This window comes from Ochlerotatus camptorhynchus, unplaced genomic scaffold (assembly GCF_037179485.1).
Source record: "Ochlerotatus camptorhynchus isolate MF236.1 unplaced genomic scaffold, CSIRO-AGI_Acam_v1.1 ptg000045l, whole genome shotgun sequence".
In the NCBI taxonomy this organism is placed as follows: Eukaryota; Metazoa; Arthropoda; class Insecta; order Diptera; family Culicidae; genus Ochlerotatus; species Ochlerotatus camptorhynchus.
This window is the reverse complement of record NW_027040536.1, coordinates 207,435-230,554: the sequence shown is the minus strand read 5'-3', so window position 1 is coordinate 230,554 and position 23,120 is coordinate 207,435. Positions and strand designations below refer to the sequence as shown.

General features: G+C 37.5%; 2 protein-coding genes across 2 annotated transcripts; both read left to right on the top strand.

The window, feature by feature from the left end:
* Positions 1-2,447: 2,447 nt before the first annotated feature.
* Positions 2,448-3,911, top strand: LOC135714658 (protein takeout-like). Its single transcript, XM_065238042.1, has 4 exons — positions 2,448-2,832; positions 2,905-3,142; positions 3,222-3,355; positions 3,427-3,911. The coding sequence occupies exons 1-4, from the start codon at positions 2,769-2,771 to the stop codon at positions 3,735-3,737; spliced, it is 747 nt and encodes a 248-aa protein (XP_065094114.1). The 5' UTR covers positions 2,448-2,768; the 3' UTR covers positions 3,738-3,911.
* Positions 3,912-12,188: 8,277 nt separating this feature from the next.
* Positions 12,189-13,108, top strand: LOC135714649 (uncharacterized). Its single transcript, XM_065238031.1, has 4 exons — positions 12,189-12,240; positions 12,309-12,546; positions 12,606-12,739; positions 12,798-13,108. The coding sequence occupies exons 1-4, from the start codon at positions 12,189-12,191 to the stop codon at positions 13,103-13,105; spliced, it is 732 nt and encodes a 243-aa protein (XP_065094103.1). The 3' UTR covers positions 13,106-13,108.
* Positions 13,109-23,120: the final 10,012 nt, after the last annotated feature.

Here is a 23,120-nt window from a genome sequence, read left to right as displayed (position 1 = left end):
TGCGTAAAAATAAATAAAATAAGAGTGATTTGCGGCAAAACCCGCCAGTATCGCACCCAACGTCAGTGCCTATACGTAAGCGTACTACAACGTGGCTTTCAAACAAAGGAGTAACAAGTGTGATACTATCACTTAAGGCTAGAACTTTGGTTCTCTCATGCAATGGTTTATCAGAGAGGGGAAGCTCAGTAATCCTCATCGCATGCTCATGACGCTATTTTGTCACGGCATGAGCCAACGATGCCGGACCTAAACCAACCGTCTCCAACGCTCCGCTATGAAGCATAAGATTAGGCCCGCCCACTAGCCAAGGGGAGGGTGATCTAGTGTTTCAGGTTTTCAAGACTTTAGTGTTCGATACAAATACAAAACTAACCAACGCTTAATTTCTTGAAAGATATTATTGAGAATTATATGATTGATGTCTTTGAGTCGGGGGGCCCCTCCAACTTGGGGGTCCGGCTTTAGCCCAGCATCACTATATCGTTAATAAGGCAATGTGCGTGTATCTGAATAACTTTGCCGAACACAGCAATTACCCATTTGGTCAGTATCTCGAGATATAGCACATACTAAAAATTTACATAAACACTAGCACTCCGTTGGAAATGAATTTTAAACTAATATCTCCACCACCATTTGACAGGCATTAGCTACCTGTCCAAATTTGCCGAAGACTTCTCGATGAACATTTCAAATGGTCCTATCTGCTTTGATCGATTCTCTTCATCGACTTTCTCTTTTCATAACCACTGCTATGCAAACAGATTTCGCGCTAATTCTACCACATAGTTTGATAAAGGAGGTTCTTATCTAGCGTCCAAAACGTCAAATACAACAGGGAAAGGTTTTGCAGCTGAGTTATTAACGAAAGAGAAAGTCGATGAAGAGAATCGATCAAAGCAGATAGAACCATTTGAAATGTTCATCTAGACTTCTACTTTCTAAATGGCCTGAATCTCGAGATAAGCACATTATACTCACTTGATATGGGGAATCTTCAGTGACGACAGTGAATGATGATTTGAGATTATCGCTGCTGGTTATGTTGTTGGCTAATGTGTAACAATGATAATCACATTATCGTTACCAGAATTGTCCCTTGTGATTTGGTTAGTACTGATCATGAGTGTAAACAAAAATGGCAAATTAATTATCTTTATCGGAATCGGTGATTTTCATTCCCTGCGTAGAGCAGGTTAATATTTGAAATTCAAACGTTTGTCACACAGAAAGTGATTTGCATTCAAATCGATATTTATTACAAAAGGTAGACTGATGGCACTTAGTCAAGTCTGGTTTTAATACGACTAGATTGATTCCAGTTTAAATCGGCGCTAAATTTCCGTTCATCGGTTCATATAAGGGATCCGTTTTAGCATTGCAAGAAACATGCGCAAGTCATCAGGCCCTTGCTTCAATGTGACATAATTGTAAACCTTTTACGAACAGTTTTGTTTTTCGTGCTCGTAAAGTGTCAAAGTACATTATCTACATGTAAGAGGTCTCTTTCAAAAAAAAAAAAAATATTTGAACGTACAACGTACGTTTCGTGCCGTATCTACTACAAGTTGAGGAATAGGGTGCGTCAAGATTGTATGGTGGATCACAACCCCCTGTTCTCCACTGCTCTTCCGATGTGTATTGAGTTCCCCAACAACGATGTCTAAATTTAACGAATTTGGTAATGATCTGAATATACGGGAGAATTTAAAATTCTGTATGGGAAACGAAACGAACCTTTGCATTTACTTGCCAAAAATTCAAATATTGCTCAAATTTCACTAAATCTCGGAAATCGATTGGGAATACTATGAAAAACAACTTTGTCTAAGCCTGTCTAGACTTATGAGAAAAAAGTTACTATTATATTAATTTAGCCCTATTGCTCCGCACATATCTGTAGGTGTATATGAGGTTGTAGGTACGTGTGGAACACTTGGGCTAAAGTGAAAGATCAGTAACTTTTTATACAAAGATCACATCGATGTGCAGTCTTGGACAAAGTTGTTTTGTATAGTATTTTCAATCTAAGTCCAAGATCTGGTGAAATTTGATCAATGTTTATATTTTTGATAAGCAAATAAATATGATCGTTTTATTTACCATACATTTTCCCATACACAATTTTAGGTTCTCCGCAAATCGAGATTAAAACCAAATTTTTGAAATTTTTACACAGTTGTTGTGAACCTCAATAAGTATTGGGGAACAGGGGGTTGTAAAGTTGACCTACCCTATTGAGGAACCTATACCTATGTTACATTGTTACATGTTCATTAACCAGTTAGACAACGACCACAACCAGTTGGGGATGTACTATTGAAGTGTTAAACTCATCAGTTACTCATATTTCAGCTCGGAATCCACTAGCTAGGCAGTACAGAAAAGGGTTCCACTACACAATTCACACATTTTGTTCCCATATAGGCTGTGATGTCTAGGCGAGTAAACGCGTGTGATGGGCGCAAGACGAAAGTAATTGCACTAGGAGGATCATTAGCCTAAGCGTTTGCTGTCAGTGGATAGGATTCTCTCGGTATAGAATAAAGCAGCTTTGGTAATTAAGTGTTGATCTAATGATCTCTATTAACAACCTGCAAAACACCACAGCGTCGAAGCAACTCCGGGTGGGAACGTGTTTCCGATAGGAGATTGCGTATCTCGGTATTGTATCAGTATTGAGAAGTGTTTAAATCGTATAAAAATCTGGAAAAGAACAACAGTCGGACTGCAACGGTTAGAAGCGGCGCGTGCGCGAGTTGAAAATGAAACTGATAGCAAGTGCTTTTGTTGTGATTTTAAATTTAGTCGTGGTGTTGGCGGAGCTTGGTGAGTTTTTTACCATCTGAAATTCGAATCTGCAGCAACATGTGAGGTCCTTATGCTTTGGTCGAATTTCAGCACCGGTTTTGGAAGTGTGCAGCAAAAATGATCCCCAGTTGGCACAATGCATCATAAAGGTGGTTGACAAAATACGGCCAAACATCGCCAATGGAGATTACGGAGGTGGACGAATGGCTCCGAAACTGGATCCATTCTCCATCGAGAAGTTAGATATTGATCGTGGAGCAAGCTTTCGTGCCAAGATGCGGAATGTGATCATCGATGGACTAAGCAACTTTGTGATCAAGAAAATTCGGTAATTAGTGTGTTTAAAAGCCGCACCTGATTGCATTGGAAATCTTTGTTTGATATTAACAATTAAATTAATTTCGCAGTCCCGATTTGGAAAACAAACGCTTCCACATCATAGCAAAAATTCCCAACTGTTTTGTCCATGGAAAGTACGAGCTGAACATGAACATCCTCCTTTTGAAAATCGCCGGCAAAGGAGATTTCAATCTGACACTAGGTGACGAACTCTTTTCGTATGAAAATCACCCTCCATCTAATCGTAATCAAACTCTATCTATACTATCGCAGATGACACGTTGGTAAATCTCAAGGTCCAATACTATCTGGAACCGAAGGATGGCAAGTCCTACACAAAGTTCCATCCGGTCGATCTGAAGATCAAGTTTGACAAGGCGAAGTTCTACCTGAAGAATCTGTTCGGTGGAGATCCAGCTCTGGAGCAGATCGGTAATCAAGCAATCAACGCCAATCCCCACCTCTTGCTGGACGAGGTGAAACCAGCCATTCAGGAAAATTTGAAAATTTCGCTCACGAACATTTCCAATGCCGTGGTTGATGGGGCGGAGGAGGATGAGTTGCTTCCGGAGAAGAAACCATAATGTGAACCGTAATGCAAATCAGAATAACGTGAGCTGTGAACAGTCCAAAAAAAGTGTTTGTTAGAATGACCAAGTTTGTTTTTTAATGTTAATGGATTTGTGTTTAGAAATAAAGAAGTTGTTGTGAGGTGAAATATGATCATTTTCGATCAATTTTGACAAAAGAAACTGTCGGTGTCGATTCAACAGATATTGAGCCCATTTCGCATTAGAAATAATTAAATCAAACCGGTTGATGATTCTTAATTTTTGCTATAATTTTACTTACTTTTATAAATCTTTTTTTAATTTTTCGTCGCGTTCTGTCAGCGTCAGCTGCTCATTCTTCTTAATATTTATGATGAAAGCATTTCACAAATTAGTGCATGGTTTTTGACGCAGTTGACCAATGATGCCAGGGTTGCAGAATGATTTTTCTATTTTAATTTGGATTTCATTCGGAGTTTCTACCGCAGTTTAGCACCATTGCTTAACATAATAAAACAACCATAAACAAACAAGAATATCCATCGCTTTAAAACATGCCGTGCACTCCATTTTACAACTTTCCTTTTGCACATATAAACAATTAACAACGTCATTGACGCCAACATTGATGTGATGCCAGTTATGGTTGATATGATCCCTTTGTCCTTTTTATTCCACGATTGCTACTGTCAAATCGACCATCACCAACTGGCTCGGATTTAACGCAAATTGGCCCGTTCCAGATCCTAATAACTGTTGACCTGAATTTGAATTCAGCCCGATAATCAGCTTCATATTAGTGGTAGTAATGATTACTTTCAATGGTTGCATTGATTATATCATACGATTTTATCAGAAAAAAAAACAATCAAACCCTTATGATCTGAGATCACCCAAACACACCTACATATGCAAGGATCATTAGTGAGTCAACGTGTTTCAGAATTTCATTCTGTTCTAAGCGATGTTGTTTAACTTGAAAGTTGTTATTAGTTCCCACTGGCGTTGAGCTGAAATTCTTCTCACACGATGAATAATACGATAGCCTAATAATTGAGCAACTCTATGGCAAACGAGCAAGCGAACCAGCAAGAGCATCCCAGATTTGGTTAAACCTTGATTCATATTTGCGGTACTGGGGATCACGTGTTTCACATAGGTCGAGACCATTACGGCTCGATAATAATTGGGTGTGGGTACATTTGTCATTAATCATTGCTCGTTTTGCACATCTTGATAAATTTACCGTTGTAGATGGAGAATTATCAAAGTATTGAACCGGTTCGGATTGTTTTGACGTAGGACTACGACTTTGTGGACTATATTGGGGTGCAAATCTAAACAATGTGTGACGAAATTATGTGACGAAACATGGTCATTTATGAATGAAATTCAATTTGTATTGCACCATTTTATTCAGATTGAATGTAAGATTTATTTGACATAAAAATGATAGTTACTTATCAATAGTAAACCGTTGAAAATTGAAATTTTCAAACTCAAAATAAATTACATTTCATTTTAACCTAGGTGCTCCAGCTACTTCAGTAACTTACTAGCCTTAATTGTTATGATATACATCTAAGTGTTTTTACATTGTTCCTACCTTCAGTATTTTAAACAGGTTTTCTAAACCTGCATGTCAGAATAACAATTGACATCTTAAAACTAAAACTAAAACTAAATCTTATTCAAGTATAATGCGCATAAGTCTTACCATTCTCAATTCTATGTAGCACTGTACCAGGGAGGCAACTTCAAAATCATCTTCAGAACTTTATTCTGAATCCTTTGAAGTGCTGTTTAGTGCAACAACTGGACCATATTGGCACAGCGTAAACATGGCCAGTTTAAAACTTGTTTAAATATTAGAAGTTTATTCTTCAGGCAAAGTTTATTGTACATTGATCAAAGTTTTTAGCCTTAATCAACCAATCACGTGCTCGTTCGACAGAGTTTCCCGGACGAACCTGGATTTGACTTTCACCGCGCTGATTTTGAAAGATTATTTGAAGCGCTTCGCCACACTGACTGGCACATCCGCTGAAGATATTGACATTGCCGTAGGTTACTTTTTTTCCTTGATTTTTTTTCCGTCGATCTTGTTTTCCGTGCTACCAATGCTACCGACGCCAGGGAGGAAGCTCCCATACCTGGACCCTACCTATCGACCCATCAACTCATGAACCGGGGTCCAACGGCTTTTACTTCTAGCCTCAGAACATCCCGGCGGCGCCGACTGGGATTGAACCCAGGCCTGCTGGGGTGAGAGTTAATCACGCTTACCACTACACCACCGGCGCCGCTCTGTAGGTTACTTTACCAGTGTGTTGAAGAGTTGCTTGGGTGATTTTGTCCCACTGGGCAGGTCATCTACGAAACCACCTTGGGGAAATACATATTTACGACGGCTCAAACGCCAGTCTCCTTGTCTTTTTGGTAAGCAACATTTAGCACGTGCTAGTAGCAATTATCGTACATATAACCGTTATCTGAACAAACGTTACTGCAAACGAACTCTACGAAATCCACGCAGACATCCTCGACATTGTTGGAACTATCACCTCTTATTATAAAAAGGGGGAACCAAGATGAAAATATCATATGACAAATTGTCTCCTCCAATTATGATAAGAGGGGACCAAGGTGAAAATATAATTTGAAAAATTGTCCCCTTTCAATTATGATAAGGGGGGACCATGGTGAATATATCATAAGATAAATTGTCACTTCCAATTATGATAAGGGAGGACCAAGATGAAAATATCATATGAAAAATTGTCTCCTCCAATTATGAAAAGGGGGACCAAGATGAAAATATCATATGCCAAACTGTCCCCTTCAATTATGATACAGGGGGACCAAGGTGAAAACATCATATGAAAAATTGTTTCCTTCAATTATGATAAGGGGGGACCAAAGTGAAAATATTATATAAAAAATTGTCACTTCCAATTATGATAAGGGGAACCAAGGTGAAAATATCATAAGAAAAATTGTCACCTCCTATTATGATAAGGGGGACCATGCTGAAAATATTATATGAAAAATTTTCACCTCCAATTACCTCAAACTACCAAGATGAAAACATCATAAGAAAAATTGTCCCCTCCAATTATGATAAGGGGGGACCATAGTGAATATATCATAAGATAAATTGTCACCTCCAATTATGATAAGGGGGATCCAAGATCAAAATATCATACGACAAATTGTCTCCTCCAATTATGAAAAGGTGGAACCAAAGTGATAATGTCATTTGAAAAATTGTCACCTGCAATTATGATAAGGGGGACCACTGTGAAAATATCATATGAAAAATTGTCTCCTCCAATTATGAATATATCTTACATCTTATCTTATATAAAATATATCTTATCTTATATAAAATATATCTTATCTTATATAAAATATATCTTATCTTACATAAAATATCTTATGACAAATTGTCACTTCCAATTATGATAAGAGAGGACCAAGATGAAAATAACATATGAAAAATTGTCTCCTCCAATTATGATAAGGGGGACCAAGATGAAAATATCATATGCCAAACTGTCCCCTTCAATTGTGATAAAGAGGGACCAAGGTGAAAACATCATATGAAAAATTTTCTCCTCCAATTATGAAAAGGGGGGCCAAGATGAAAATGTCTTATGACAAATTGTCACTTCCAATTATCATAAGGGGGACCAAGATGAAATATCATATGCCAAACTGTCCCCTTCAATTATGATAAAGAGGGACCAAGGTGAAAACATCATATGAAAAATTGTCTCCTCCAATTATGAAAAGGGGGGACCAAGATGAAAATATCTTATGACAAATTGTCACTTCCAATTATCATAAGGGGGACCAAGATGAAATATCATATGCCAAACTGTCCCCTTCAATTATGATAAAGAGGGACCAAGGTGAAAACATCATATGAAAAATTGTCTCCTCCAATTATGATAAGGGGGGACCAAGGTGAAAATATCATATGACAAATTGTCACTTCCAATTATGATAAGGAGGCCACCAAGGTGAAAATATCATGTGACAAATTGTCACTTCCAATTATGATAACGGGGGGACCAAGATGAAAATATCATATGACAAATTTTCACTTCCAATTATGATAAGGGGGACCAAGATGAAAGTATCATAAGAAAAATTGTCCCCTCCAATTATGATAAGGGGGGACCATAGTGAATATATAATAAGATAAATTGTCACCTCCAGTTATGATAAGGGGGATCCAAGATCAAAATATCATACGACAAATTGTCTCCTCCAATTATGAAAAAGGGGAACCAAAGTGATAATATCATATGAAAAATTGTCACCTGCAATTATGAATATATCTTATATCTTATCTCATATAAAATATATCTTATCTTATATAAAATATATCTTATCTTACATAAAATATCTTATGACAAATTGTCACTTCCAATTATGATAAGGGAGGACCAAGATGAAAATATCTTATGACAATTTGTCACTTCCATTTATGATAAGATATGAAAATATAAGATATAAGATATAAGATGAAAATATCATATGCCAAACTGTCCCCTTCAATTATGATAAAGAGGGACCAAGGTGAAAACATCATATGAAAAATTGTTTCCTCCAATTATGATAAGAGGGGACCAAGATGAAAATATCATATGAAAATTGTCCCCTCCAATTATAAGGAAGAAAAGAGATGAAAATATTATAGGAAAATTATTATAAAATTGATTAAATTTTCACCTCCAATTATGATAAGGGGGACTAAGTTGCAAACATCATATGAAAAATGATCACTCCTCCTCAATTGTAAATTTTAACAATATCTCATCAATTTGTGAATCTTTATCATATATTCCATTACGTGTTGAAAGGTAAATCAATTTAGAAGCAATGTTTGATATAAATATTCCATTTTGTGTTCACAACCGTTCGAATTTTTTTTTTGTAAAGGTCGTTTTGTACTTGGTACGACTGAAATTAGATCTTAACACTATGGTGGAATATTTTGCATGCGTTTGTTTTATCACTATGGGCGGTGTAATTTCCTTCAGTGCTTAGTAAAAGTTAGCATCCTAAAATTCCTTCATTCATTTGGAGATGTAGATTCCTTCCTAGTATCAATTTTGGTTCTTTAGACCACGAGTTACACTTGTAGAATGCTTTAAAACTTCGATAAAACTTTCAATGTTACTTAGGATGTCTTTACAGGAGCACGTGAGCACTCATAAGGTGGCCCATATAAGATCAATCTGTTTGTCTGACAGAATCTGTAAGGCTCAATCGCGTTAGCTTTACCGAGCCGATAATTCACTGTTCTTTGTTTGTAACAAAATTCACTTAATTCTATGTCTAGTAGGAATTGGGCCGAATATTCGCGGCTTACTCGAGGTTAGAAAGGTACATTATCAAATGATAGCATCAGGGGAGGAGCTTGGGGGTAAGGTTTCGTTGTCGCCAGTATGAACGGTAGTGTGGCTCTAGATTCGGCTGGAGTTCGACCGGCTATGGTGACCAGTGGGCGACGATGAGACTCATCGAGACGGGGTCTGATAGAATCTGGATGAAGACAGAATGCAATTTTTCTCTTTTGAGAGTATAGTAATGGCTTATGCATTTTGGTCACAGTTTATATAAGAGAAGTGCATGTAGATTGATGTTTTCACGCTCAGTTGGTTTTGATAAAAATAAAAACTAATTGGGTTACTCCATGATCAGAAGTGACGTTTTCGTGCTCCAATTTATTGAAAAATGTCAAAGACGCCATTTTGCAAAAAAAAAACTACAAGGGGTTGTACGCGGTCTTATATAATAAATCTTATTTGTTAACTACAGCAGGAGCTGGTTTTTTGTGTAGGAATTCGAGTGGATTTCTCTCTATTTATACTCTATAGTATGACGCGCTTGACATGGCCCACAGCTTCTCACGAAGAGCTACTGATTCCGATCAATAGCGATGCGGCTTCTTCTTCCTCTATGGATGCTCATGTGGGCTGCAGCTCGCTGCCTGCAGGCAGCCTATTGTTGTGTACTGGAAAAACACCACCACTCACCACGCGGTGATTGAATAAACACCGTTTGGTGACACCGGATAGAATTCAACTTTGAAATCCGTGTTAGGGAAAATAGCTCTTCGCAGACAATCTGTGATAATTTTAATTATCATAGCAACAGTTGCACATTCGTGCAATTTTTAATAGTGACATTTTGAAAATTATAAAGTTTTAAGTTTAACAGTTTCGTAGAAAATAATCCTATCGATTGACGTATTAAGAACTTAAATCCATCATCTCTGGATCAAAATCAGACCACTGTTATGCCACGACCGACTTTGGTTTTTGAAATTGCACCCCCAATGTTGCCTTAAAGTACATGTTATGTTAGATTTAAACATATCTAGATAGAGCTGGAATTAGGCGTAACAGCTTTTGTAAACAATGACTTCTCTCGATGAGTTTTAGGAATTTAAGGCACGCCCACGCAAACCAACATTACCGTCGGGTAGGTGAAGTCTTACCCTACCTGGTGATGATATAAAATTTGTGTGGGCGAGCCTTAACTTTCAAGAATTCCAGCTCTCTTGATATGAGAATTGACATCCGATTGAAAATATTATAATACTCTTTTACAAATTTATGGTGGTCCTGAAAAGGACCGTTTTGTCGTGATGATTGAGTAGTGCTGGTGTTATTATGGTGTGAAACTCAGATGAGGCTGGTGAGCTGTATGTTGATTGGAATGAGGGTGACGCGATTGGCATAGATGGTCCACAGCGACTCACGAAGAGCTACTGATTCCGATCAATAGCGGTACGGGTACTTTCTCCTTCTATGGATGCTCATGTGGGCTGCAGCTCGCTGCTTGCAGGCAGCCTTTCGTTGTGTACTGGAGAACAATGACGACCGGACACCACCACACACGGTGATTGGAACTGAATCCGATCAGTGGTTGAAGGCAGCCTTGATAGCTATCTGCTTGCCGGGAGCCTTTCGTTGTTAACTGGAGAACACCACCACTCACCACGCGGTTATTGAATTAACCACGAAACGGGATGGAATTCAACTTAGAAATCTGTGTTAGGGAAATCGCTTCTCGCAGGCAATTGGTGATAATTTTAATTATAATAGCAACAGCTGCAGATTCGTGAAGTTTCCAATAGTGACAATTTGAAAATGATAAAGTTCTAGATGCGTAGAAATATTTCCAACCGATTGCTGATAAAATTATTGAAATTGGGCCAAGGACAGCTGAGTTATTAACGTTCAAAATCTTTCATAATTTTGTTACATGTTTCATTTTCGGTTTTTTACAGAATGTACCCCCATATAGAAATCACAGATGTAGTCCTATGTGAAAAAACAAGATTCAAAATGGCAGAATTTTAGCAAAAATGTGAATGATTGCCCAAAACGTTTCATGAAAATCGGAGAAAGTCGAGTCAAACATCAAATTTTGTTTTGTTCTTTGGCCTGGAACTGCTCTGTGCAGAACTCCTCCGAAGAGAGCGGTTTACCCAAGCAACACTCATGTTCAATAGAGGTTTATATAAGCTTTGTATGACTGGATTTGGCTGTATAGCAGTTTACTCAACACAATTCTATGAATTTGTGTTAAATACTTGGGTAGCTGCTGTCCTACAACCAACTGAGCTGGCATTCTAAAGGTTGCTTGTTTATGACTATTAACTCTATCAACATGGGGACCATAGCCATATATCTGAACGTGTAAAATGGGTATAGAAAAAAATAATAAGAGTAAATTGTGAGTAGGGTATAAAGAGTGAAGATTTGAGACATATTTACAGTTTCGCAAAGTTCAACATCCTGAGATTTTACTTACATACGCATACACATATCAATCCAAAACAAACAAGAATTGTAGTAATGCTTGTAAATTTATTTTCATGACTTCAATGCTATAAACAAATATCTATGGCACATTGTTCATGCTAAAAACCTTCCACAAGAGCTCTTCCAGTTATCCATGGTAGACTGATGAATTAGCAGCAGCTTTGTTTGAATTTCTTTGGCCGAGTTGTTGCGTATCAAGAGCATTTTTTGGATGTAATGGAAAATAATTATACCTAACCGGATTTATTTCACTCAATTATGCTCATCTCAATCATTCTTATCCGGTCTTCAGAAAGGCCAAACCACTGACGTATCGAAGCAATGGAATATTTTTCTCTTAGTCTAGCGATTTAATTAACAAGCAAACCATGTGGGGCGGGCTAAAAAGAAACATTACGCAGAATTATATGCTCTACTGGCGATAAACGTTGTATTCTGGAGATTCATTACTCTTTTTTTTTTGTTTCGCAGGCCTAAATGGTGTTGGTGGCAACAACTCCTTTTTTGCAACCATCGCAAAATTTTACTGCTTGTTCTGTAGATTCCGTTAGTATAAAAGATCAACTCAGGATGATCTTTGTCGCATTTAGTGACATTAGTTGAAGAAAAGTGGAACGGTGTTAAAACTAAAAAGAAGATGTTAGGATTTGCGTTACTGTTAGTGTTAGGTTGCGTAAACGGTTACATACGTATGTATTAAACAGTTGCTTTCAATTTGGAATAGTTTTCGGACTGTTAAATTGTTTTGTTATTGCAGCTCCATCCATCAGCATTTGTAACCGCGATGATCTCAATCTGGACAAGTGTGTGCTGGCGGTAGTGCAAAAAATGCGATCCAATCTCGTATCTGGAGACTATGGTAATGGTACCAAGTTGCCCAGCTTGGATCCGGCGTTCGTCGATCGGTTAGTCATTGACGATGGAGCAAACCTGCAAGCCACGTTCCGAAATTTAATCGTGTCAGGTACCAAGAACTTCCACGTAGATAAGATGCGGTAAGCTATTAATGGTGAGTTAGTCAAACTTTAATGGAACTAACACACGTTCTTTTTAGCGTCAATGTCGAAAGCAAAACTTTCAACATGTTGGTCACTTTGGATAAGGTGCAGTTAAAGGGAAAATATAACATGAAGATGAGGCTTGCGTTGCTTTTGATCGATGGAGATGGTGACTCAACATTGGATATAAGTATGGTGCTTAAGTGATCTTTGACTCAAAAAAAATCACATCTAACGATCCATTTCAGATGACGTTAAGCTACTGCTAAAGATAAAATACTTCTTCGCGGAAAACGATGACGGTAAGAAGACGATGCGCTTCCATCCGATTGATGTGAAAATCAAATTTGCCGGTGATGCCAAATTCCACATGACGAACCTTCTGAAGGGTAAACCACGCCTAGCGCAAGCTGCCAACGATGCCATCAACGAAAGCCCTGAACTGCTCCTGGAGAAGGGTAGACCGGCGGTAGAACAATTCTTTTCCAAACTGTTCACTTCGATCGCTAATGGACTGATGAAAGAAGCGGACGAAGAGGAAGCTTTTCCACGGTGATGGGCTGATCTGTTGTTGTTTTGGATTGTAATCCAAAAAGCAGGAACAGAACATCTCTACTCTTTATAACTTAAATTTTATTGTCTATTCAATACACAACAAACCATTTATGTACATTAGAAGCAATATAAAAAAATCTATAGTTTTTGTGATGATGTTATTACGTCTTCTCAAGTATGTGGATCGTAGCAATTAGCACCGTAAACAAGAGTGTAGAATTGGAAGATAAAAATCAAAAGCGTAGCCAGGTTTTGAAATGGATGGGATAAATTGTGTAATAGGGGAAAAGTTGGCTTCCGCAATACCTTAACCTATTATCGTCAGGGGGTAAACAACGTCCTTGAGAGCTCAATTTTGGCATGTGGATACATTGTGTTTCAGAGCAACTTTTGGCCAACTTTGAGTGCTCTAGGACTTTGTTTAACCCCCTGACGATAATAGATTAAGGTATTGCCGAAGCCAACTTTTCCCCTAGATCATTAGACCGAAGTCATCACTACTGTGTTACCTGACTTATAACAAATATACGTTATATACGGGGGTACTCGACTCGTCTAATTTTGCATAGCATTTGCAATGTAAAATTAGACGAACTATACGTTGTATTCGGGGTACTCGTATACAACGTATATTCGTTATAGGTCAGGTAGCACAGTAGCTCAAATGGGCCATTCATCAACAAATGGATTAAGTAATAGGGTGGTTCAAATACCGATAAAAAAATATCAATCCACAAAATCGATGCGACGAAGAGACCGCTAGTTTTATTTTTTTTGTTGAAGTCGAGCAGCTTCGCATCATCCTAGCCTCTATAGGCGTCTACACACATATTTTCAATCGTTTGTTTTTCTTTCTCCCATCACTTCATTCGTGTTTTTTCAAGCTTCGATGAAGCGGACGAGTGAAAGAGTCCTTGACATTGCTCAGTTCGTCTTTCGTGAGACCCATCAACCAGTGCTGAGATTTGTCATTGTCATTGACAGACTTTTGCGCGATATTGACAAAATTGTTTTTCACATAGTCAATGATAGACTTGATCCTCAAAAAAATCTTTGTCAAAATCTCATTCATTTTTTCGTCAATGACAAAGATTCACCTGGTAACAGAAAGTGTAATTTCTTGCATTCTGAGACACATTATTGTTATTCAAGCGGTTCAGGACGTAGATGCTTATTCACTTTAATGGCTCCATGTAATTGTTTTGCTCAAGCCATTTAATTTCATTTCAAATTTAGCTAATAAACAAATCAGCACATGTTCGTCACTGACAAAAATGCTACTGACAATTGACATGGTTTGCCTTGACGATGACTGTTAGCTCAAACGAGTGACCAAAGCAGAATTTTGAGTATCACCGTGTATTGTCGAAATTTTGCAGCACTGCCATCAACCGATGTTTCGTGACGTAGGGTAGATAACTACTTCGGCTTAATCGTCCATTTTGGGTCTATCGACCAGAAAACATCAAACAAATCCATGATTTCAGCGTTAGCAAGTCAATTATGCGTTTGGTGCGACACTTTAGTTTTAAATCTACCGAACGAAGTCAATGAGATCGCGTGATATGAATGTTTGCACCCATTATCCCGAAAACAAAAGAAGCGCTCTGACCGAATCAATTTTTACCTTCATTGGGTAGGCCGAAGTGAATTCAATGCCGTTTGAATGGCATTTCTATGCGTTAGGCCGAATTTAGAATCCGTAGGCAGAGTTTGGGGTCAATGAGCAGTGTTAGATTTTTAACAATATCTCAACAATTTACGTACGTACGGAAAGGTAAATCATTTTAAACGTCATCGACAGTGAAAAAATTCCATTTGTGAAAAACAATCGTTTTGAAAAATACAGGCAAAGGGCGGGTTAGATCTTAGTCCTATATGACTGAAAATGTAAATATATATTTAAAGCATTTCGCTCATGTAAGATTATACGTATAAAACATAAAATTAACAAAAAAAAAAAGGCATTGCAAAAATATATTTATTTGTACTAAAAGTTGATGCTCTCCGACTCATTTTGCTAAATAAATTCCCTAAGTTTTACAGGTTTTTTTTTCGGAACTTCAACGGATTATTTCCAGGTTTTCAAAGTAACTTTTTTTTAAACGTTAAAATATACCATTTCGGCTAAAACAATAACTCAATTACCCAAACGTTTTTTTTTTTTCATTGTGTATGTGACCTTTTCGTTGGTAACCCTTAAATTTACAATTACACCATAAGGCGATCCATGAGACGTTTCGCAGTTGACCTGACAGCCAAAAAGCTGTGAGTGTGTAAATAATCAGATGTTGTCGATGCAAGATGTAAATATAAACAAAGCTATTTTCAATGGGAAAGATATGTCAGTTCAACTGTGAACTGTCAAAACTTCTCGGCAAACAAAAAAATCAGCTGACTGCAGCTGTCTCATGGAATGTCTTATTGGAGATCTTGACAACTCAGACTTCTGAACTTCAGTTTAGTGGAGGCGCATCAATAACTTACATGTCATTAACAGTTTTAAAAGAACAGCTTTTTAATAAAAGCTATTTAAAGTTAAAATTTAAGACTAGTTTAACAAATTGAAAAATATTTACTTTAAATTATTTGCATTATGATGGTGGAACACGAAACAGTCCGAACACAATAAAAACGCTGTCATTAAGGCAGTCTTTTAGTAATTTTTCAATATTTCTCTGAATCAAGATAAGAGTGTATCTAATAATAGTAGGCGTTGGTTGTCTGGATAAGTTCGTTTGTTTACATCATTGCTTCACAGGCTACTACTACTACTACTACTACTACTACTACTACTACTACTACTACTACTACTACTACTACTACTACTACTACTACTACTACTACTACTACTACTACTACTACTACTACTACTACTACTACTACTACTACTACTACTACTACTACTACTACTACTACTACTACTACTACTACTACTACTACTACTACTACTACTACTACTACTACTACTACTACTACTACTACTACTACTACTACTACTACTACTACTACTACTACTACTACTACTACTACTACTACTACTACTACTACTACTACTACTACTACTACTACTACTACTACTACTACTACTACTACTACTACTACTACTACTACTACTACTACTACTACTACTACTACTACTACTACTACTACTACTACTACTACTACTACTACTACTACTACTACTACTACTACTACTACTACTACTACTACTACTACTACTACCATAGAGGTAACTCTAAGACCACTGGGTCCCGAAGAAAATCATTATTATTTTTGGCTCACTCAGTACCAGAACAACGGTCCCAACCAGTCCCAAGCTATTTCACTCACCCCTGCATGTTCTGCATGAATCCACACACCCCTGATGTTATCTGTCAAACTTTCATAGCGAATCAAAACAAACATAGTGTAGTAATAGAATTTCAACTAGAATAGGGTACGTTAATCGTTTGCTTGGGACCAATAGGCTCCTAAAGTGGTGAGCCAATTTAAAATCGTTAGTTTCGTATTGATTGTTGCTACTACTACTACTACTACTACTACTACTACTACTACTCACGTGTCTATCAGCACTGGTGTGTATAGTGTTGTACAGATCAGAAGTTCATTTATTGGAACAAAGTATGCAAATATTAATTCTCCTCCGAACACCTCGGTTGACCGCCCAAGTAACATTTTGGGTTTTATGAGGGTTCTGTAGACCATGATTTAAACTTGTACAGTGCTTTAAAACCTTAACAAAACTTACAATGTTACTTGGGTGGAATGTAAAATCAAAAATAAATCGAAATTCCTCAAAAAGCTCCTTGTCTAGCAAAACAGTTGTGGGCTGAAAAGCGAAACTTTCGTTACTTCAGGGACCATGAACCAGCAAATTTACCAGGAGGAGTGCCTACGGAAGAGATTACTACCTTTTCTGGAGCAGCATGAGGTGGATTGCCAATTCTGGCCGGACTTGGCTGCCACTATTCAAATTCCATCAAAAAGTGTTGCAGCAAGGGGTAATCAACTCTGCACACTGTGCCGAAACACATCATGGCACACTGCTCGGCACCCTAGGACACAAATTGACAAGAATGACACAGAATATATTATAAAACGGCATCACTGTTTTTTTGCTGACGATTTTCCAATACTTGCTAAGGTTTTGCGCTTTGTTGACAGTCGCTGATCTTCGCTTCAGGATGAATTTAATAAATCCATCGGACTAGACGATCATATCCCGGATTAGAAGTCAAACCTATAGGACTTTGCTCGGATCTCTCCTGCAGAAAGTACAGTAAAGTACGTCTAATTCCCTTCAAGAGTTGTTAAAGTGTGGTAATAAATAGCAGCGCCAAGATCGTAGCCAGAACAGCAATAACTAAATCACCCTCAGGTTCATCCACTTTTGCAACCAACGTGATTGCAACAGTTGCTTGTCGTTTACGGTAGCGACAATATCGGTAATCACGGTTTACATGGGTCAATTCCATAGCGTCATACAAATCATGCTCCTCGGATGAGTGATATTCATAGCCACCGGTAGCTCACCCTGTTTAAGTAATCAGGATTCGTTCAATAAATGTTGATACCCTATTTAATTATTTATGTTATGGTCAACAGGTAAAATATTCACCCCAACGGCAGTATACTTATTCTAGACTAATTAACATAAAATACTCTTGATATTGCACTTATTTCTAAAACGGGAAACATTGAAGTAAAATACATTGTAGCATATGTTGGAGGATGTAACAACATATAACATTGTTATATGTTGTTACATCCTCCGCATGGGCTCATTACATCCGTAGTTGGTTCGTGAGAGGCGGTTGTTCAGGAAAGCATGCGATCGTAGATTACGGCGGCGGGTATTGATGTCGATACTACTCAGCAGTGTATAACAGTCAATGTTTCCCTGAAGAAGATCGGCATGCACCCAGGCTACAATCAGTCGTCTTGGAACAATTTCGTTTTCTTGCACAATCACAAATAAACAATCACAAAAGTCATTAAATCTTAAAGGTTGCCCAACTCATGGGATACTTGATTGACACGCTTCGGCACAGCGTTGGGCATAGCTTCCGGCACAGCGAAAACTATCAGCACAGATTGGGGTGTGCAGAGTTGATTCCCCCTTGTGGTACAGCGAAAATGGCGTCACGGTGGTTCCCTAAGAAATGAATCCGGCCAATACTCCGGAACTAAGGCCGGCCTGGTCAATTGTGAACCACATACTGAAGAAAAAGGGTGGAACTGCAACTGACCTGAAGGATTTCAAGCGGAAATTGAATTTGGCAGTAAAAAAAAGTGGGAACAGGGCACGTTGCAAAGATGATGGGCCGTGTACGAAGAAAAGTTCGAGCAATAGTATATGGTAAGAAGGAAGACTGAAACAATAGTCTTACAATAAGCATAATATTGAGGACAACACATCAAGAAGACTGGCAACTCTTCCATTTTCTCATACGAACGCTATGAGACAGGTACAATCGCGTCATCAGCCGCTCAAAGGTAAATGCTTCGAACGAATTTGATAGCAAAGATTACATCCGCAGAAGAAAGGCTAGTGTATTTGCTCATTTTTTCTATGCGTTGCTTCCACCTTCACTCAAGCACAGCGCTATTGTATCTGTCGCTTGGATTCTGGCAAAGTTGTCAGTCTTCTTGATTTGATGTCTTCGATAATACCTAAGGGGTAAGTCACTCAGCATATTTTGCCGAAATTAGATTCGGAACAATCTCGTAGGCATTTGATTGTTGTAAATAAAATGGGAGCACTGCTGGACAACTGAAGTTGAAGTTTTTCACATCATTACGTGCTGATTGACTGTATATTGAGGAACATCCTCTAATTGAATACACCAGAGGAATTCAGACCAGCAGTACGCTTATAAATCTAAATACGAATTGTAAGTTCTAGAGTGGGCTCATGAAATAGAGGCAGTTAATCAGACCCCATTAGTACCCTTAATTGAAATAATGCTGCAAATCACACAAAACAAACACATCATCCTCTATAGTCGATCTCCAACAACAGCCCCCACCGGTTCCGACTCTTTCCGGCCGCTGATAGACCGATACTTTTCACATCACGAAAGGCTAGGTTTCTGGTCTGCCTTTGAGGGCATTATAAAACACTAAAACACAGGACTTTTATTACCCTATGAACTCAAAACACCCAAATTTTCCACACCGGCCACTTCCCACGTCATCCTCAATCCGATTTTTCTTTGCGATTTCAAACCAAAACATTCAAGGTGTCAGAAATACCGGGTTGCCGGAATGGGTATTTTACAAAAATCGCAGCTTGCTCTATGACCGGCACAATCGGCACACTGACAAAAAAAGATGACCCAAGATTGGTGTACGTAGTGACCTACCCCATTTGATAATGCCATATAGCTGTTAGATTGAACAATGAAAAATAAAACGCATTTGTATACCCCAACAAGATTTTTGTGCCCGGATTGTTACGTGTTCAACCTTTACATTCTAGACCAAACCAAATTAATTAGAACACTACATTTAGAAACAATATACACAGATGAAATTGAGCATTGTTTATGTACACAAATTAAATAATCACAATTTATTGTGCATTTTGTACAACTTTAGACTCCCGTGCAAAAAATAATTGAACAGTTACATCAACCGGTCAAACCGGTTACACGTGTTTATTTCAGTTGCCATGGGGACGTAATTTGTCATTAGCCGTGGTCCCTTTCAAATTGTCGCATTATTTTTTAGCAGCCCGTTTGAAATGTCGTTTCACATTCACCCAGTGATGTATTTTATTCGAATAACCGATTAATCTATTAATGAACGGAAAAGTAATCTATTCTTAAAAAATGATTGACAAGGAAATTTAAAAATTCCCACATTATTCCAAGTTTTTCCAGGTAAAATATTTTTTTCTGAAGATTCTAGGTTTTCCAGGTTCTATTCAGGCACTCTCTTAAAGTGTTCATTGCGTATTTGTCATAAGATTTCAAATAAACCAAGGGCAATCAACTCTGCACACTGTGCCGAAACACAGCATGTCACACTGTTCCGCACATCAAGGCACACTTTGACAAGTAGGACACACGCAATATAATATAAAACGGCATCACTGTTGAGTGTTAATGTTTTGCCAATCTTTGCTAAGTCCAAGTAACATTGCAAGTTTTATAGAGGTTTTATAGCATTATACAAGTCTGAATCGCGGTCTACAAAACCCTCATAAAACCAAAATTGTTACTTGGGAAGGTTTACTACTCGTTTCAATACTTTATTTACTCACAAATGAAGCTAGTGAGAGAGTGTTATACATAAAACTGGTGATACAAGGCTTCAATCAAGAATTTTAAAAACGTCAAACGGGTTCCCACCGGGTGTTGAAGATCGTTCGAAAAGTTTTGTAAATATTGTCTGAATCATGCATATCTTCAAACCTAGCAAAACTAAGTCCGCCTCTTCCAAATCACAGCAAAAATCCCAGCGGATCGTTTTTTCATCTAGAACCGTTTCTATTCGAGCCTCACTTCAGTCGAGCTCATCTACATCCGGTCTAGAACGTCTGAAACAGGTTACCTCTAGAGACGATTCGTTTTCGAATCATTGTGAAAAATGGCCGACGGTTGGCTTAGATGATAAATTCGGAAGGCCACACCAACAATTTCATCAATATCAAGCAAACGGCAAATCAAGCAAATCTCAGCTATACGACAGAGATGGTATCCCAAGTAACAAATCTAGAGCTGCTTGGCTATATTCCAAATTTATAAAGGTTTTATTGCAGCTGCAACCATTACTTACAGCTTTATGACGGTCATATACAATGCAAGTCATGAAACATTCTTATAGCTATCTACAAAACCCCTATAAAGCTAATTAAAAAACCAACTGATGCTTATGCTATTTTCACTTATGAAAGGTTTTATGATTGCTTTGAAGTATACAAAAAAGTAATATAAATTGCCCTTATAAAACCAAAAAATTAATCCTTTCGTTGCTTTATAAATAAGCGCAATAAAACTAGTTGGCCATGAAACAGTTATTTTAAAACAATTATAAGCATTCAGTTGCGACTTGTCAGAAATGTAAATAGGTGGTTTATTTTTACAACATAGAAAATAATCAAAACTTTCCGGTACTTCCAAGCGGAGCGCAAAGAAAATCAACAAAATTGTTAGCATGAGCATGAAAACATTTCGTGTATACGTCTCGCTCGCATATACATGGGGTGACACGGTCGAATCTTGGTCGAAATGGTGACAGTCCTAGGGCAAAAAGGTTGAAATCACGCATAACTTTTCATAAAGGTTAATGTACCATTCAAAACTTTTCTAAATGTTTGTAAAATTCATCGGTTGCACCCGTAGAATAGAAATATACATTTGCCCTCAAATAAAAAAATGAATTCATGCTGAACATTGCATTAGGTTCTAAGTAATATTGACAGATTCGCTTCGTCAACTTTCTCTTTGCATCCCCACGGTCATGTAAAAACATTCCCAGGTATTTTCAGCACATAAATCGATAAAAGAAGCTTTTATCAAGCATCCAATACGACAAACACATCAAGAAACGGTTCTGTGAATAAGTTATCAACGAAAGAGAAAGTTGCGATTTTTTGCGCTTTGGGAGATATTAATGTTCAAAAATTGTGTTTTTTTTTTCTCGTTTTTTCAACAATATCTTTGAAATTTGAAGCTTAATCCAGTATGTTTCTTCACAAAAGCTATTTATTTAGTGTATTTGCATAAGAGAATAATAAAACATTATAAAGCTGTAAGCAAAAAAACCTAAACAGAAAAAAACCATATTTTCGACATTTTTTCTTTAACTCCATATAACTTGGAACCAGTAGACAGTGGAAATTTAACATCTTTGAAATAGCTGTTTATTTTGTCAAGATAAACAACTTTGCCCAAAACATCAAGTCTCCAAAACGTCAGAGAAAGAAGTTAGATTGTGGCACCATCTTTGCGGAAGAGTTTTGAACTATTTGTTTATGTCAATAGATGGTCCTTATTATGACGAGAAATTTTGCCGAAGACACCAAGTCGCGGAAATGCTTCGTTTCGGAGTTATTAATTTTGATCCGCTAGGTTGCATTCCTGACCCAGTGTGCAATGTAAGCATTAGACATTTTAAGAAATTGCGCTTGGTGTTTTTCTTGCCTGCTGTCCTCTGTCGCCATATTGTCATTATGAAAATGCCATTAGCCTTGGAATAAAATCCAAGAAATTTCAATAAAATAATGGCTAAATAAGAGATCCGAAATGATTTCCAGTGTGCATTGTTATGAATTTATGTATTGAGATCAATTTTCTGTAAAATTAAGGTAATTCCATCAAATTCATTTGATTTCTGAAACAATCTTTTTTGTTAACTTGAATTATTTTGGAGGCGCATTTATTTAACGCTCATATTATCTCAATATACACGATAACATTTCAAGCGCATATGTTTTGGAACTTCTAAAAAGTCATATATTTTCTTTAAAATTTTCACTAATGTCGCCATGAAACAAAATTGATGGCATGGTGATCTTGACACCAACACTCAAACATATTTTTACCGCAAAAGATTTCCATTTGGAAAAAAAGTTTCAGCAGAACAGAACAACAACAAGCTAATTTATGGCGGTTGCTTTGAAGCCAATACAAATTAAATTGGCTTTATAACTGATTTTCACCAAAGCGTAATAAAACTGCTTGGATACAATATTACTCTTATAGAGGCTATGAGAACCTTTTGTAGAGTATGAGGCTTCCTGACAAAAGGTTTTAAGACAGCTTTATTGTGATTCTCAAACATGCTTTATAAACCTTATCAAGAGTGGTCCACTAAGCTGTATGACGATCTTATAGCGGTTATCAAAAGGTTGTGCTGGAGCTATTAATTTTATTGGCGGTTTTATGAAATTGATCTCAATAACCACTAATAGAGTGCAATAAAACAAGAAATGCTACTTGGGATAACACCTACACTCAAAAAATTCCACACGTCATCACCATGTGTCTCACACTTAATTTTGCGCT